Source organism: Solanum lycopersicum, chromosome 7 (assembly GCF_036512215.1).
Source record: "Solanum lycopersicum chromosome 7, SLM_r2.1".
In the NCBI taxonomy this organism is placed as follows: domain Eukaryota; kingdom Viridiplantae; phylum Streptophyta; class Magnoliopsida; order Solanales; family Solanaceae; genus Solanum; species Solanum lycopersicum.
In genome coordinates, this window is record NC_090806.1 from 69,159,859 (window position 1) to 69,177,352 (window position 17,494).

At 31.7% G+C, this 17,494-nt stretch overlaps 3 protein-coding genes across 4 annotated transcripts; all 3 read left to right on the forward strand.

The window, feature by feature from the left end:
• Positions 1-351: 351 nt before the first annotated feature.
• On the forward strand, positions 352-5,266 carry LOC101245676 (probable beta-1,3-galactosyltransferase 2). The gene is made up of 11 exons (XM_004244061.5): positions 352-992; positions 1,622-1,718; positions 1,886-1,950; positions 2,053-2,264; positions 2,368-2,431; positions 3,022-3,094; positions 3,192-3,312; positions 3,427-3,514; positions 3,590-3,715; positions 3,800-3,909; positions 4,783-5,266. Exons 1-11 carry the CDS (start codon positions 871-873, stop codon positions 4,929-4,931), a joined length of 1,227 nt encoding a protein of 408 aa, XP_004244109.1. The 5' UTR covers positions 352-870; the 3' UTR covers positions 4,932-5,266.
• Positions 5,267-6,856: 1,590 nt separating this feature from the next.
• ATG8a (autophagy-related protein 8a) lies at positions 6,857-17,341 on the forward strand. Of its 2 annotated transcripts, XM_069299786.1 has the most exons (7): positions 6,857-6,992; positions 7,087-7,161; positions 8,489-8,544; positions 8,646-8,698; positions 9,371-9,489; positions 9,575-9,662; positions 16,919-17,341. In XM_069299786.1, exons 2-7 carry the CDS (start codon positions 7,125-7,127, stop codon positions 17,058-17,060), a joined length of 495 nt encoding a protein of 164 aa, XP_069155887.1. In that variant the 5' UTR covers positions 6,857-6,992; positions 7,087-7,124; the 3' UTR covers positions 17,061-17,341. The 2 variants fall into 2 exon arrangements, with proteins under 2 accessions (XP_069155887.1, NP_001234630.1); NM_001247701.2 differs by lacking the exon at positions 16,919-17,341 and having other exon boundaries at positions 6,949-6,992; positions 9,575-9,929.
• On the forward strand, positions 13,423-14,092 carry LOC101245381 (uncharacterized). The gene has a single exon (XM_004244060.5). The coding sequence runs from the start codon at positions 13,562-13,564 to the stop codon at positions 13,949-13,951; it is 390 nt and encodes a 129-aa protein (XP_004244108.1). The 5' UTR covers positions 13,423-13,561; the 3' UTR covers positions 13,952-14,092.
• Positions 17,342-17,494: the final 153 nt, after the last annotated feature.

The following is a 17,494-nucleotide window of genomic DNA, read 5'->3' on the forward strand; positions in this document are numbered from 1 at the left end:
CGCAAAACAAATCACCCGTAAAACTAATTTTTCTATTTTCATCACTCATTTCTAACGAGCTATATTATAGGATGGAAAATCTCACTAGAAAATCAACCCGCGTAAATTTCAACACACTTTTAAGAATAGGATAAAAATTGACAAACTCCATAATCAACATACTTAGGGTTCATTTGGTTGAACAAAAGATCATCTAAGGATAGGCATAATTAATTTCACCCTTATCGCTGCAAGCTCGAAACGAATAATCTCGCAATTTTAATTCAATCAATATAAAATAAACTTATTTTAAAAATAATTATCTCTTATCTTTCGTACCAAATAATCCGCTACACGATTATTAACACATTTGAGGTGACCCCATTTCCAACAAATTTGCAGCTGCCAACTTCTAACTTCAAACAACAAATACAAGTGCACCATGACCTTTTTTTCCCTGTACCAACACAGAAAGAAAATCACTTTTAGAGTGAGACAATTTCCCAAAGATTCAATTTTTTTTTACAGTTACAAAAATTTACCAGTTATCTCACCGACAATGTCATCTCTCTGTTGACAAAAAAGAGAAACAGGTGTCCACCATTAAAAGTATAATAAGAAATTAGTACTAACTTAGATGGATTCTTGAACAAAGTGCTGTATTGTGGGTCTTATTTTCTTCAATTCCACATATTCAACACTTTCTTCTTCTATTTCACTCACCTGGGGAGCTTCTCCCATGTGAAAATAGAAACCCCTTTTGTTAAAAAAGGATTTTTTTTTTGAAATCTTGAAATTGCTACTGTTTTGGGGGTTCTTTGGTTTTTTGGGGTTGTTGAGTTGGGAACTGAAATGGGTGTTGTTTGAATTTGTTGTTAATTGGTTTAAGCAATGAAGAACACAATGAAAAGTAGAGGAGGAGGCGAATCAGCTGGAAAAGGTGTTTTTTCTAGGAAATTGACTGTTCTTCTGTGTATTGGATGCTTTTGTGTTGGGATGCTCTTCACTGACAGGTTTTTTCATTTGATCTTTTTGTTTTTGAATTGGATTATGAAAGTTTGGATCTTTATGCGAAATCTTAGTAGCTCAGTTGATTGGTTATTGGTTACTTGAACTTTCAACTTGTTGTGAATGAAAAGAAAAGTTTGGATCTTTAAACAAGGATTTGATTTACCATTCTAAGGTTTATGTAGATTGTTAATTGTATATTTGTATAGGGAAACTTTGATCTTGTGAGTTTTGTTTATGCAATTTAATGATGTTATTTAGCAATACTTCTAAATTAGGATGGTGCTGTTGTTGAAATGAGCATGGTTATTAGTTGTGAAAGAGATCTGTAGCTGCATTTCTGAGCATATTAATGTAACTCCATCTGTCCCAAAATACTTGTCATTCTCCGATTCGCGAGATTCAAACTACATTAACTTTGACTTGCATTTACTTATAGTATTTGAATATCTTAATCCAATTTAGCTCCGAAGATTAGTCAAATCGACTCTCGAGAAGGGTAATGTGACAAGTAGTTTGGAATGGAGAGAATAGCTTAAAATGCTCTTTTTTCTATAACCTTCTCACTTACACAACTATTTAGCTTGTTGCAAGTTTGTTCTATTTTCTCAATAATAAGTATATTTTGTTATAGGATGTGGACAGTGCCAGAAGCTAAAGGCATAACAAGGACAACACAGATTGATGATCAAAAGCTAGGGGTAGTTTCTGAGGACTGTGATCCTACCAATGTGAGTATTAGATCGAAAAAGGTGGCAACAATTCGATAAATATTTTAAGTCATTCTAATTGAATGGAGAAATGGGGATTTATATAGATGATTTCAACTTGTTTGGGATTGAAGTATAGTTGTTGTTGTCATCAAAATAATGGCTTTTGGTGTTTTTGCTTTATTCAGAAGGATGTGAAAAGTGAATCCAAGGATAATTTCGGTGAAGTTACAAAAACACATCATGCTATACAGTATGTTCTCATGCTTTTAACTTGTAGATTTGACGGATGTCATACTTTATTTTCCTCTGAAACAATGAATTCATAGGTTGTTGTCCTTGTACTAAAATACAGAACCCTGGATAAAACAATTTCAAACTTAGAGATGGAACTAGCTGCAGCAAGGGCTTTGCAAGATTCTATACTGAGTGGGTCTCCAATAACAGAAGACATAAAGATCCCCGAATTGGCGAAGAAGAGAAAATATCGAATGGTCATAGGGATAAACACTGCCTTCAACAGCCGAAAGAGAAGAGACTCAGTTCGTGCTACTTGGATGCCACAAGGTATTTGAGCTTCACTGTTTTGCTTTATTTTGAGTTACTTGTGGGGATTTTCCATTTGTTGGATGCATACCAAGCATTTTGATTATTGACTTGTGGAAAACAGGTGATAAGCGAAAGAAGCTAGAGGAAGAAAAAGGCATTGTAATTCGTTTTGTAATAGGTCACAGGTGAGTACTACAACTGACATCTGATATATTCTCAAGGTGTTGTGTTTCCAGTCTTCTTGATATCGTTGTTAGCTCATAATTATTTTCCAGTAGTGACCCATTGTCACCCATTCGTAACTTCTTGTGTTGTTGTAAAGGTGGCTTTCTTTGAAAATTTCCATCAACAGTTTCTTAGAGCATATATTAGAAATGACAAAAACATATATGTAGTTCACATTTTCACAATCTTGTCTAGTATAATTGAAGACTCAGTACTTAAAAAGATACTTCGAAGTTGGGGCAGCTGATATTTCATATTTATCCTATTACTACTTCCGTCTCAATTTGTTTGTCTAGTTTTGACTTGGCACAAAGTTTTAAGAAAATAAAGGAACTTTTAAATCTTGTGGTCTTAAATTTGTCATGTGAAGAGTTCGATTAAAGAGTTACCAAAAAAGTACAGAGGTATTCTTATTGAAACGGACTAAAAAGGAAAGTAATGCAAACAAATTAAAATGGAGGGAGTAATTTGGGAGGGGTTAATTTTCATACTTATTTACTTGTAATTTGATGTTCTTGTAGTCTTACTCATCTAATTTTCCAATAATCAGTGCAACATCAGGTGGCATTCTTGATAGAGCAATTGAAGCGGAAGACAAGAAGCATGGTGATTTCTTGAGGCTGGTAACAGTAACGCTTTTTAGTCTAGTCTTATATTAGATTCCATCTCACGGCTGTAAAACTATTCTAACTGTCAGACATGTTATTGTGACATCTGTAGGAACATGTTGAGGGATATCTGGAATTATCTGCTAAGACAAAGACATATTTTACTACTGCTGTTGCTCTATGGGATGCTGATTTCTATATTAAAGTTGATGATGATGTACATGTAAACATAGGTAGGACCGTAGGACCTTCGTAGATCGTTCACAAAGACTTTTTATTACTACTACAAGTGCACTGCTATACTTATGCCATCACTCGTTTGAGAACATGCATTTTGGAAACTTCAGGTGCACTGGGAGCAACTCTAGCTAGGCATCATTCGAAACCTCGGGTATATATTGGTTGCATGAAATCTGGTCCAGTCCTTGCTCAAAAGTAAGCAGAAAAGTTCTACTTTTGACCGTAAACAATTCCTTAAAATTGCCTTGACTCACCTCTATTTTACCGCAGGGGAGTGAGATATCATGAGCCTGAGCATTGGAAATTTGGTGAGGATGGAAACAAATATTTTCGACATGCAACAGGGCAGTTATATGCCATTTCAAAAGATTTAGCTACTTATATATCTTTAAATCAGTAAGTTTTTGTTGTTTCCTGATATACTTGGAATGTATTGTGTTGTTTTGCGTGATTATCAATTGTTGATCCTGATCATCCTAGGCATGTTCTACACAAGTATGTTAATGAGGATGTCTCATTGGGTTCATGGCTCATTGGATTGGATGTGGAACATATAGATGATAGAAGATTGTGTTGTGGAACTCCGCCAGGTAACAATTCATACAAATTATTTCTTGGAAATAGAAAATTTTCTAGAACTGTCAGTCTTAATCTTCCATGAAGTTTTGATCTTTGTATTCTGCATTAAATATTTTCAAACTTAGAGTATCATAATACATTTTTTCCACCTTTGATTGTTTTCCCGACCAAATAAGGCAGCCAGGCAGGAATTATAACGATAATGATCATTTGCTAATTTAGAAAGGTCATTGAGATCTGCCGACGAGATCAAGCAATTGATGTTAGAATTTCTCCAAGTACTTCATGATCTTTCCGATTTTGGTTAATTCAAAAGGCTTATATTTTGATTTGGTTGGCCTCATTATTTGGTTTACATGGTATTAGTCTATTAGAACAACCACGGTAACCGCAAGATGGTGGTTTACCCTGTGGTAGTTTATACACTATCAAGAAACAGTACATGATTCCTTCCCTTTTTTCATCATGACTGTTCTGTACTTCTTCACATGGTGCCCATTCAGGTAGTGTAGCTTTTTTCTCCCACATGGCTGCCTTGTCCTTTAATGCACATGGCACCAATCTGCTAGTTTGTTCCTCCTCCTTTATTGCCTCACGAGACGATTTTTTTTGCATCTATACTACTTTCATGGTTCGTTTGATTGAGAAAAAGTTCTTGAATTGCCTTTCCATTTTTCTTTTTTTACGCACTTCAGTATCCACTCGATTCAGAAAAATTCCCTTCCTTTCCATACATTAGATCCTTGAATGTGGGAAAATGGATAAAGAACAACTATATATATTCAAACCAGGAACGTTGACTCGGGAAGAAGAAGTTTGATTTGATTAATCTCTAAATGTTCCGAGATGACTAAATTTGATTTTGTCTATTGTAATTTCACCAGATTGTGAGTGGAAAGCTCAAGCAGGCAACATTTGTGTTGCTTCCTTTGATTGGAGCTGCAGCGGGATATGCAGGTCCGTAGATAGGATTATGGAGGTTCATCGACGTTGTGGGGAAGGCGAGAATGCTTTGTGGAATGCATCCTTTTGACAAAATCCATCATTTCTCCAATCTCTGGAGGCTCCAAAAATGGTTACACGAACACTCGAAAAAACAAGATGTATCCGAGAATTCTCAGAAACATTATATAAACTGTATCAATGGGAGAGGGAAGAGAGGTTGCCACTATATCTGCTCCAAATATTATTAGCTAAGGAGAGGGATAGTATTGTAGCAACCAATATGTGAAGCAAAAAGTGTAAAGAGTCATTCTTTTTAGATGCTTAGATTATAATAATTTGTTAGTCTTTGTGAGAGGAAACTATCAAGTGTAATACTTTTGTTGCTTTTGTATGAAGTTTTGAAATGAAATTTACCTTTTATTACTTTGTTTCATTCTTATTATTGATCTAGTTATAGGAGTCATAGTGCCAATATTTGCAAAACATATGAAGTTGTAGGCAAAATGAGTGTCCTTTGCCTAGTGAAGTTACCTAAGGAAGAAAGGGTAGGGGTCTCACCTTCTTTTCAATTGCGAGTCATGTGAAGTCAAATCATACTAAAGACAAATGATTTATTTTTGGAAAATGATAGATTTTCAACAAACGATTTATTTTTGGAAAATGATAGATTTTCAAAAATTAAGTAAAAGCAGAGTGAAAGACAATAGAAGAAAGCTTCGTTTCAGGCTCAATTGCTTGTATATCGATGGGAAAGTAACTGCAATTGCTTGTATATCGATGGAAAAGTAACCGCAAATGCTATGAATGGTTCTTCCTTTTTATTCCATTTGGGTTGCTTGATTCGCCCCCATCTTCAATTGGACTATTTCATTTATTTATAAGAGTTGCTTGATTTGTCTCCATTTTTCAATTGGACTTTGTACTCGATATTTGTAAATTTGACTTCTATATTGATAGTGTAAAGGAATTTTATGTGATCAAGTCACTGTAAAAGAGTTTGTTTTTAATAAACCATCGTCTCAAAAAGAAAAAAACAATTTGAATAGACACCACATTAAAAATGATACAAAACAAATGAAGGAACATATAGTAATAAAAATTGAAGAAAAAAATCATGTAATAACTGAATTATATTACAAACAAGGAGAACCAACAGGGTGCGATTTCTATCTCTGCCACGTAAAATATGATAGCACTCGATTAACTATTAATTTTTTCAATATGACAATACTGTACTAGCTGCTAACTTTCGACACTTGATGGCCCATGATTTATAAAAGAGAGAATGACAAATATGGTCCGTTAAGTTCGATGAAAGGTTAAAATTACTTCTTTAAATGTGATTCGAGTAATTTTGGTCCTCTATATTTAAAATAATTTGTTTTATTTTTGAGCAAATATTTAATTGTTAGATTTTACTAAAATTATGATTAGGAGGGATTTAGTGACACGTATATTGTGAAGGTATCGTTTTCATTATCTTAGCTATTTGTGATTTAATTTTTAGAGTTTGATGCAACCTTTTGAAGTGTTATTTTTGTATTTTTCCTTTTGCTATTTCTCGAGTTTTTTCTGGTATTTTTAAATTATCAAATTTAAGATAATCTTAATTGAGAAACCATGGATTTCACTTGGTATATTCGGTGGGATTAAATATTCACATAATACATAAATATGTAATTTAACATGATCTCATCATAAATCTATGTCCTTCGACTTTTGATGGGTAAAAGTAGATACTCAAATTTGTATAAAGTTAAACAAGTAGACATACACATCCTCTAATATGTAGGATGCCATGCCACATAAAATACGAATTCTCACACATAACATCAAGTAGGACGTGTGTTCAACTCCATACAAGCTTTTAAGTGTATACTTGTACATGTTCAAAATTAAAAGGTCGTAGATAAATGAGTCGATTATGTATTATGTTGATAAATTTAAAGGACTCCAATTGATCAAAACACTATTTAAAGGACTACTTTAAACCAATATTTTAAATATAAGGGACTATTTTTGTGATTTTCTCGCGCGAAAAAAAGGGATGAAATATTATCCCCAATTATATAGAGCAATTTATTTTTATTTTATATAAACAAAGAGAAAATTTTGGATGCGTTTTCCACTCTTTTTGTGATTTGTTTGTGTAAGCTCTCTTTTCTCCTAAACTATAAACTCCGGATCTTTTTCCCCTTTTCTGCTAGAAAACCCTAATTTTATTTTCATATTTTGGTTTGCAGATACCCCAATTTTTTTGTTAGATCATTCTCAGATCACCATGGCCAAAAGCTCCTTCAAATTGGAACACCCTCTTGGTAATTTTTCCTGTTTTTTTTTTTTAATTTTGTTTTTGGTTATAAGATCTGATATTTGAATTGTTCAATTGTGGAATTTCTTTAATCAGAGTGGTAATTGATGAATTATTGTGTTGGGGTGGGGGTGGAGATAGGGTGGTGTTTGGAGGTTTGGGGTTGGAGATAGGGTGGTGTTTGAGGTTTGGGGTGGAGATAGGGTGGTGTTATGAGGTTTGGAAGGGAGATATGGTGGGGGTGGAGATAGGGTGGTGTTTTGAGGTTTGGGGTGGAGATAGGGTGGTGCTATGAGGTTTGGGAGAGAGATATGGTGGGGGTGGAGATAGGGTGGTTTTGTGAGGTTTGGGGTGGAGATAGGGTGGTGTTATGAGGTTTGGGAGGGAGATATGGTGGGGGTGGAGATAGGGTGGTGTTTTGAGGTTTAGGAGGGAGATATGGTGGTGTTGTGAGGTTTAGGAGGGAGATATGGTGGTGTTGTGAGGTTTGGAGGTGGAGATAGGGTGGTATTGTGAGGTTTGGTGGGGGTGGTGGGGGATTATACCATGAAACCCTGTTTATGCATATGTTTGATTCTTGTTTTTGGATTTGACTGTCTATTTGGTACAGTTGGAGGTTTTGGAATTCCTTTCTTTCAGTTAACGTTCTGTGTTGTTGCTCGAACTCTTCAAAAACTGTCTACACGGATGGGGGGTGGAGATAAGGTGGTTTTCTGAGGTTTGGTGGTCAATTATACCATAAAACCCTTTTTGTGCATGTGCCTGATTCTTGATTGTGGATTTGACAGTCTATTTGATACAATTGGAGGTTTTGGGATTCCCCTTTTAGTTAACAATTTATGTTGTTGTACGAACTCTTCGAAAATGTCAATGGTTGTGGAGTGTTCTACACGGATACGGCAATAATTTTGGAGAGTCTGAGCAACATAGGTTACAATTATGTGTGCCTATTTGTTCTATATTACTAGTAGCCTAGTACTTGTACTTGTTGCAATTATATAGATTTTGTGAGAAATTTGCCACTATATGGTGTACAAAGTTTAAGTATAAGAACATCGTACATGTAGTCTGGTAAAGAATTCTCTATTTGGTTGAAGTTGTTTGTTCTTATTGCTAATCATTTGATGTTCTCCCAATAACTTTTGGAGGGATATTGTTTGATGGATGAGCATGGGCTTCTTGTGGATACCTACTTACCTAGTGTATATTTCGTTTATGTGCTTCTAATACTTCTAGATTTATCTTTTGAATTTTCTTTTCCTTGTAACTTTCTTTTTCTGCAATTTTTGGATGTCGTCTTCATGTTATTTTAATTTGGTTTTGCATTCATGTAGAGAGGCGACAGGCTGAAGCTGCTCGTATCAGGGAGAAGTACCCTGATAGAATACCGGTACAAATTTCATATATTCTCTTGCAATGCTCTTCTGGATGTGCTACAAAGTTTATATGCTTTTTATCCAACCTAATTCCTTGTTTCTTCTTGCTATTTAGGTGATTGTTGAGAAGGCTGAAAGAAGTGACATCCCTGACATTGACAAGAAAAAGTTAGTCTTTTATCTCCTTGATTTCATTTGACAATGTCCTTGCGTTTAGAGTGCTTTATTATCTCGTCACAAATGAGCTTTTGTTTCCCTGTGATGATGCCATAATAATGTACCTTTCTAGTTGTGCACTCGAGTAGTATGGTTACTATGATGTATATCTTCCCTTTCAACTATTATGTGGCGTTCGAGTTGTATGGTTACTATGGTGTATATCTTCCCTTCGAACTATGATGTTTCTCTCGAGTTGTATAGTTACTATGGTGTATAATTTCCCTTTGAACTATGATGTGACTGATTTAAGTTCTTGCCATATCTTTGCGCAGAATAACTTATTCAAGTATTTTTTTATTGTTGTCGAAACAATTTTTTGAGTCAGTAGTAGTAGTATTACCATTAATCAGACTGAAAGATCTTTAATTTGCTCTAGCAATGTGTTTATAGAAATGCAAGGCTAGTGTGAAAATTTGTTGTAGAATGTTGATATGAAATTTTTCTGGACGTGTTTCCTCTGTTCTTATAGAGTCGTCTGATGTTAAAGCAACTCAAACGATGATTTCTACTGCCAGAGAGGTTGAACAAAGTTCACTTAGCTAATCTTCCCATGCGCTCATGCTCTTTCTAAGTTCTACTTAGGTTTAACTGCAAATTGTTTGTTAATCGAAATACCTGCAGGTATTTGGTTCCCGCGGATCTGACTGTTGGACAATTTGTGTATGTTGTTCGCAAGAGGATTAAGCTCAGCGCTGAGAAGGCCATTTTTATCTTTGTGAAGAATATCCTCCCCCCTACAGGTGAGAAGAACACTTTTGTAGTATCTGTTATTACTACTATGCCTTGAACAATTCCCGTTCTAATTTTTCTTCCACATTGTTACAGCTGCCATGATGTCTGCCATTTATGAGGAACACAAGGATGAGGACGGCTTCCTGTACATGACCTACAGTGGCGAGAATACCTTCGGATCCTTCTGAAGTTTCAAGCGGAGAGACCGTACTGTGTAAATAACGCTGAAGAAAACTTGTAAATACTACTTGCGTTAGCCTACTCTTCTGAATTATCTTTCTACCAAGATGCTGTCTTGGGTTGACATTGACTGGTTTATGTAGTTACCTTTATGAAGATGCTTGCGTTCGTTTTTCGTGTTCCTTGGTCACAAAAAATAGTCTGATGGTATCCTGTTTCTTCACATTTTCATGTGAAATATTGAATTTCAAAGTGTCATTTTAGGTTATAAGCAGATATCTGGTTTGTTAATTCCTTTTGAACAAGGCTTAATTTAACATCACTATTTTTAACAAAAGGTAGAGATAGTGGTGATTGTGTATACACTACACTGTCTTAAAAGGTTTAGGGGTCGTTTGGCAGGGAGTATTAGGAGAAATAGTCCAAGTATTATGTATGGTACTATTTAGTACTATGATAAGAATTTTAGGTCTATGTATAAATTAATTCCATGGATTAGTTATACACCCTCTAATATCATGTAGGGTGTATAACTAATACCTTCCATTTGGTGGTATTAGCTCTAATACCATGGGAGTAATCTAGGTAAAGACAAAAATACCCTTAATCTTTTTAATCATTTTGTTTATTTTTCTTGATTATATATTTTATATTAATAAATTTATTTAAATAAATTAGCTTACAAATTTTATTATTTAGATATAATTTTTTGTTTCTAAAATATGAGTTTTTAATCTACTTGTTGTTAATATAAAATATTATAATCCAAGTAATATACTAATGTTGATGTATGAATTTAAGAACAATCCATAAGTCAAATATTGCCTCTTACCGGAGTCCATTAAACATTATACAAGTAATCTAAAACAAGAACATATATATATATATATATATATATATATTTATATTTATATATAACATCTTGAATATAAAAAAAGTTTAATTTATTTTTCTATATTTATTTTTTATATTAATTTATGATAAAGAGTTTTTAATTTATTGATAAAAAAAAGAAGTTCAATAAATTTTCTCTATAAATTATTATAATTATGTGATCTTTTGAGATATTAACTCCAATTAAGATGACAATTATTTACTCTCAAATAATTTAAGTGAGAAAATAATGAAAATGACAATAAAATTTTTATTCTCTTAACTAGTTAAAAGCGCAATAAAAAAAGATATTGTCCGCCAATTATCTACCTTAACCCAATTACATGAAATAGAAAATCCCATAATAACTTAAGGTTAATTAGAAAGATTTTTTTTCTTTGTAGAGTTTTGAACCACACAAAACTAGTTAAAAAACAATGAATAAAACACTTGATAAAAATAATCCTTGCATTACCAATCCCTGCATTACTAATCCCTGTGTTATTAATCTTTGCATTATTGAATTTGTACCAAACAACCCCTTAATGTTATTCCACAAGTGAACTGTAGATAGTGTAGCGTATACATAATTTTAATCCTATCATTTTCGATGTAGATCACCTTGGAGGAAAGAGAGGGATACTAAATACTCATAAGGAGTGTATAGAAAGTAGTATGTACATAATTTTAGCCTTACCTTGTGAAAATAGAAAAACTGTTTCAAATCTGTGTTTGTGACATACCTTGGGAGCCCTTTTATTGAAAGAATCTATCTTAGATTGGGTCAGTAAGCCTGCAACTCTTTGAGTCCGGCCCATCCTTCACTCTCTTATACTTTGTTTGGATAGTTGTTACACGTTATTTCGTAATTTATGATAGGGAAAATTTCATATATGGCAAACTTATTAGATTAAATAACATTATATGGGTATAGTTTACCTAATTTATATGGGTATAGTTTAGTTATTTTAGGTATCTTTAATTTTGTATATAATTTTTTTTTATTTATACAATTATATTTGAAAAAGTGGTTTGTAACTGAAGCGTTAAATATGCTAACAATAAATTTAGATAATGCCACAATTTTAGGAAAACGTCCCTTTTTTTAAGCTAAACATCCAAATTCAAAAAAAAAATCTGTATATTTATATGAACTTACCCTTTTTTGTATATTTATATATGTACATGAATATATTAGTTAAACTCCAATAATATATAAAGTTAATATATACTAACTTCAATAATTTGTATATAACTACTACAATATACAAATTATAATCGCATATGATATTTTCCCATCTATATAACTAAATCCAATTACTTTATGTACATATGTATATAAAAAAAAATAATGAGCCTTTAATATACAATTCCCTACTACCAGCTATTAAAACAGACATGTACATATCAATTTTTGTATATGTATATAAACTTAATATATACTAACTTCAATAATTTGTATATAACTAATAGAATATACAAATTCTAATCATATATAAAAAAAAAATCATCTGTATAACTAAGTCCAATTACTTTTTTGTATATATATACAAAAAACAAAAATAACATAAATATGCAATATACTATATACAATTACTAAACATGCAATTATACTATATACTATATACAATATTTAAGTAATATTTTTTGTATATTGACATCTAATTAACCAAAAAATTGTATCTAACTTTGTGTTTTAATACAGTACCTCATGAATATTATGTTCTCTATATACAAAAATAACATAAATATGCAATTATACTATATACAATATTTAAGTACTTCAGATCCGACAACTTCAGAAGCATTTTCCTCTGATTCAATGTTTACAGCTTTCCTCTTTCTTCTTCCTTGTACTATTTTAATGCATCTAGCTTTGGCATTGTTAATAATTTGTTGAACTGCCGTAGGGTCGTTTTTTTCTTTGATCTAAGCTCTTCCATTGTTTGTTCTTGTATAACTTGATTTGATTTTCCCAATGACCCTACATCAAACCCAAAATCTTGAGTTAACCCCATTGAAAATGATGGTAAAATGTCAACAACATTGACATGCAAAGGAATACCTCTGGTAATCCTCAAAGATGAAGATGATTCATTCATTGTGTGACCAATTTTAGATCTATCAAGAACAAAAAATCGATTATTTCATCAAAATATATGAAAAAAATAATAAACAGAACACATATAATTTTGAATAAGTAAAAAAAAAAGAAGAGGTAAACAACTAAAATTAAGGAGTACTTACGAAATTGACTTCAACTTCGGGAGGGAGTAATCTAATTATGGACAAAAATTTGAATTTCAAACCGGATAGCTGGAGTATTAAATGTAGGAGAAAAATTTGGAATGTGAAAAGGAGAGAGAAAATTGTTTTGTGTATAATTATATACAAAATTAGAAAATTAATGTTTTTATACCATTGGTTATATAATAGGTTGTGTACCCCATTAAATATAGCAAACAAAAATAAACTATAACTATATAAGGTAAATAAATTAAACTATACCCCTATAATATAATTAGCTACGAATGTTTGCCATCCCATGTAATTTTCCCTTTATGATATCGTATTATATTATTTTAACTAATATAGTGTTTGGAAGGATTAATTCTTATTCGTTATTACATAATTCACACATTTATAATTTGAAAAAATACGATATGAAATAGAGTTACAATAAGAATGTAAAATGAAAGATGAAATATAATTATTAAATAATATAATAAATTTAAAATAATATTAAAAAAAAATATTAAGATGTTGAGGATATCATATCAAATCGATCATTACTAACCTTCCAAACAAGGTGTCAATCAGTCACCTCTTTGCCAAAAATGATCAGAATTTATTTTTCAGAAAAATCTATTTCAATGTACCAAACATGCCCTTAGCTGTTCTTTTCACTATAAGCCGCCTCTCCTTCTCAATTTTGCCGGTTAGCCTTATCCTAGCTCAATTCGTTTTCCTTTCGCACCTCGAATCCATCGCCGTCAAATCACAGCTTCTTCTTCGCCGGCGGCGGCTATGGCGTGTGTGCCTAATTCATCGATGACTCTTCTCTTCGTCGAAATGGGCGTCGGCTACGATCAACACGGTCAAGACGTAACCTCAGCTGCTATGCGAGCCTGTAAAAGTGCAATTTCATCCAATTCAATACCAGCGTTTAGAAGAGGATCTATACCTGGAGTTTCATTCGAGCAGATGAAATTGCAAATCAAATTAGGTGTTCCTCGGCCTCTACATCACACTCTAGATCTGGAGAAAGTGAAATCAGTGTTTCCTTATGGAAGAATCTCGAATGTTGAGGTCGTTGATGGCGGATTGATATGCTCCAGTGGTGTTCAAGTTGAAGAAATGGGAGATAAAAATGACGATTGTTACATCGTCAACGCTGCTGTCTATGTTGGTTACTGATCCATTTTCCAGATTATTCGAATAGTTGAACTGATAATTTCGTTCAAAATTAACGAAAGTTTACATTTTATAGCAATTTTATTCGATTAATGTATGTCTTTGATTTTAGATTATGTTATGGAGTTTGAGTTCGAATTTGAATTCTCATTATTGTTTACCAGTTTGAAGTCATTCGATTATCGAATGAGCTTGTAGTGAGATGGAAAAATCGAAAGATTAATACTCATGATTCGAAAGCATGAATATGAAAACCTATATTTGTGATTGCTTGTATAACGAAACCTAGATTTAAATCAATAATTGAATACTCTAATATTAATTTGAGAGTTTTAGAATCGTAAAGATCAAAATGATTACAATTGTTTCTCATACTATCGTGTTAATTAATTAATAATACTGAAGCTTAATTGATTAATCAAATTTTTGACTAGTTTGTTGTGGCTTTTATAAATTGTCCTTTTAAATACACTACTAAATTAAATTCAATGATTGTCAATATATTGATTTGCTATAAACAATATCAGTCACTTTATTAAATTATTTTCACCTCCTTTATGAAGAAATTTGGCAAGGTGCATGCATTAAGATCGATGCATAGAAGAGAAAATTTATTAGTATCGAATATTTATATTAATGTGTCATAGTTAAATAATATATAAACCTTTAAAATTAGTATGGTTAAATGATTAACTAAACACATACAGAAACATCTAAATTAATTGTATAATAATTCAATTCTCAATGGAGAAAAAAAAAATCTTAACTGATTTTTCTTATTTGTTCTAATCTTGATAAATAAAGTTACTTGATGTCTATTGTTATTGAGAGTAACAGATGTGAAATTTATCAAAATGCACAAAACCTGATCCTGACACAACGATTATTAAAAAAAATAAAAATCTACTTACATACTAAACAGTTATAATATTCAATATTTCACTAAATTGACGTTATTTGGTATTCCATTTCTCCAAGCAACTAGCATTAAAATAGGGTCTATGTTCATTAGAGTAAGCTTTAATTTTGGGTCTACAAAATTGATTGGTGATGAATAATTGAAAGTTGTTTGTGGACTATATAAGAGATTGGTTAAGTCACGTAACGACATATAACAATATGAATAGACTTTAATAAATATCATAGTTGAGGTCCGGGCCTATTCTCGCGGGCACGGATATATTGTTTACGATATGATATTCGATAAAAGTTAATAAAATTTAATTTAAAAGTATTACATTTATATATACGCATAATATATAAACATGACCTTTAATTTGACATTATTTGACAACTATGACCTTTAACTTTAGATGTGCACAAGTAGACACTTAATTCGTATAATATTGAACAAAAATCAACACATTCGTCCTACATGACACCCTACATGGAAAAGTTGTGTCCTACATGTATCATTTCATGTAGGATATATATGTCAATTTGTTCAATTTTATACAAGTTATAAGTGTCTACTTGTGCACATCAAAAAAATAAGAATCATAGTTGCCAACTAACGTCAAATTAGGGAAATAGGTATATGTCTTATGTATATAAATCATAAATTTAGAATACTGTAAATTTAAAAAGCAAGATTTTGGTAGCGCATGCTTGATGGTTAGTAGAATTATTAAGGCAAGGCTTACTTCACTTGTTCTTGGGAATAAGTTCACGCTTTTCTTGTTATCGTAAATATCGCAATTAGATCAACTTTTTATGTAATAGAAAAGGAGTTATTGATGTAAATGTAATTGTAATCATAAATATCTATCGTATCGTGATGATTGTGATTGAATCAAATAGTTTCGAAAAAGTTAAAAACTTTGAAACAACAAAAGCCATTCAATATCCCATCAAAGGTATGGTTACATTGTCAAAAGCACGTGTAGCAACTAGCAAGTACAAAAACATATAAATGTGATGGGTTAAATGTCAAAATTGTTGACCTAAAAATCTTGTACACACATTAAGACACCTTCCCACTAGTTATTCTAGTGCTTCTTGCATCTACTTAGAGATTTATACATATATTTTTTTTAATTATCGCAATATTCGAATCAATTTTCATTCACTTTAATTAATTTTGTGCTTTTATATGTTGATAATATTGATTGTAATTATTTTTTAAATGATCTGATAAAGTAAATATAATTTTTGTATAGGCCCTATAGAATATGGAAGTGCTCTTTAGAAGGAAGACCACATTCATTAAAACGAGTTTAATTACTGGTGGTGGGCCCAATAAAGAAAATTGAAAACAGTAATTTTGAATTGAGAAGAGGGTTGTTGACACTTTAATAATCATTTTCGAGATATAAATATAAATTTTTATAATTAATATTATTGGAAATAACCTTTTCTTTTGTGAGTGAATAATTATGGTTATTATTATACCATAATATTTCACAAATTATTATCGCTATCCTTAAAAAAACTTATATTTTACTATATATAAATTCAATACTAAAAGAGAAAATTAAGAAGTAAACTCTATATCGAAAGATAAAAGTACCATTTTTTTCCTTGAAAAAGTCAATTCAAACATTAAATAAATACTCATAGGAAGTATTTACTTTCTTCGTCTCAATTGATCTGTTCAACATAAATTTTAAAAGAAAATAATCGAATTTATTAATTCAGTTATAAAATTAACTTATTAAAAGTAAAATATAAAATTTAAAATTATATTACTTTTTAATTGGACTTAATTTTAAAAAAATTACATTATATAAATGGAAACAAACCGATTATTTTTATTAAAAAAAATAATAAGGAATGGTAATGGGTGGATTAAATGGACTTAATTGGCAATGAACGACTTTTACACAGTGTTCACATTTTTTGTCACACTCTTTATATATATAACAGAATTACCCAATTTCAAATAAACAAAGCAAATAGAGAGATTTTGAGGAGAAAAAAGAGGAGAGAAACCACAATTTCTCCATTAATGGCTTTGTTTAATTTCTGGGGCTGTTTCTCTGAATCTTCAGAATCAAGCCGATTTGTCTGCAATGGCGACGTTTGTGTTCTTCGCGATCACAACAAAGTCATTGATCAAAAGAAGAAGAAGAAGATAAGCTTGAGGTTCCCTTTTTCTCCGCGTAAATCGTGAAAAAAAACGAACTAGTGATGAGTTACTTTCAAATCGAGATAGATCAATTGTTTTTTTCATGTGAATAATGGCTCTGTTTCTGATCTTATACAACAAGTTTTCTGGGCTGAAGGTTGAATTAGCGCAGAATACGAGGCGAGACGGATCTAGAATTTAAGCTCAATGAATTCGTTCCGTAAGTTAATAACTTCCAATTCAATTATAGGTTCAGACCTATTATTTATTACAATTGTAGTGAATTCGTATGTGAAAATTTATTGAAAGTAGTAGCTTCAGATAAATCGCAGATGTAACAACTTTTCGTTCGTAGAGAGAACTTGCAGTAAATCAATATTTTCATTTTATATATTATTAGCTTGAATGAAAGTGAAAATTCATTATACCTACGCAAAAATTGACAAAATCTTAATAACTTAGATGGTTATTTAATTCAA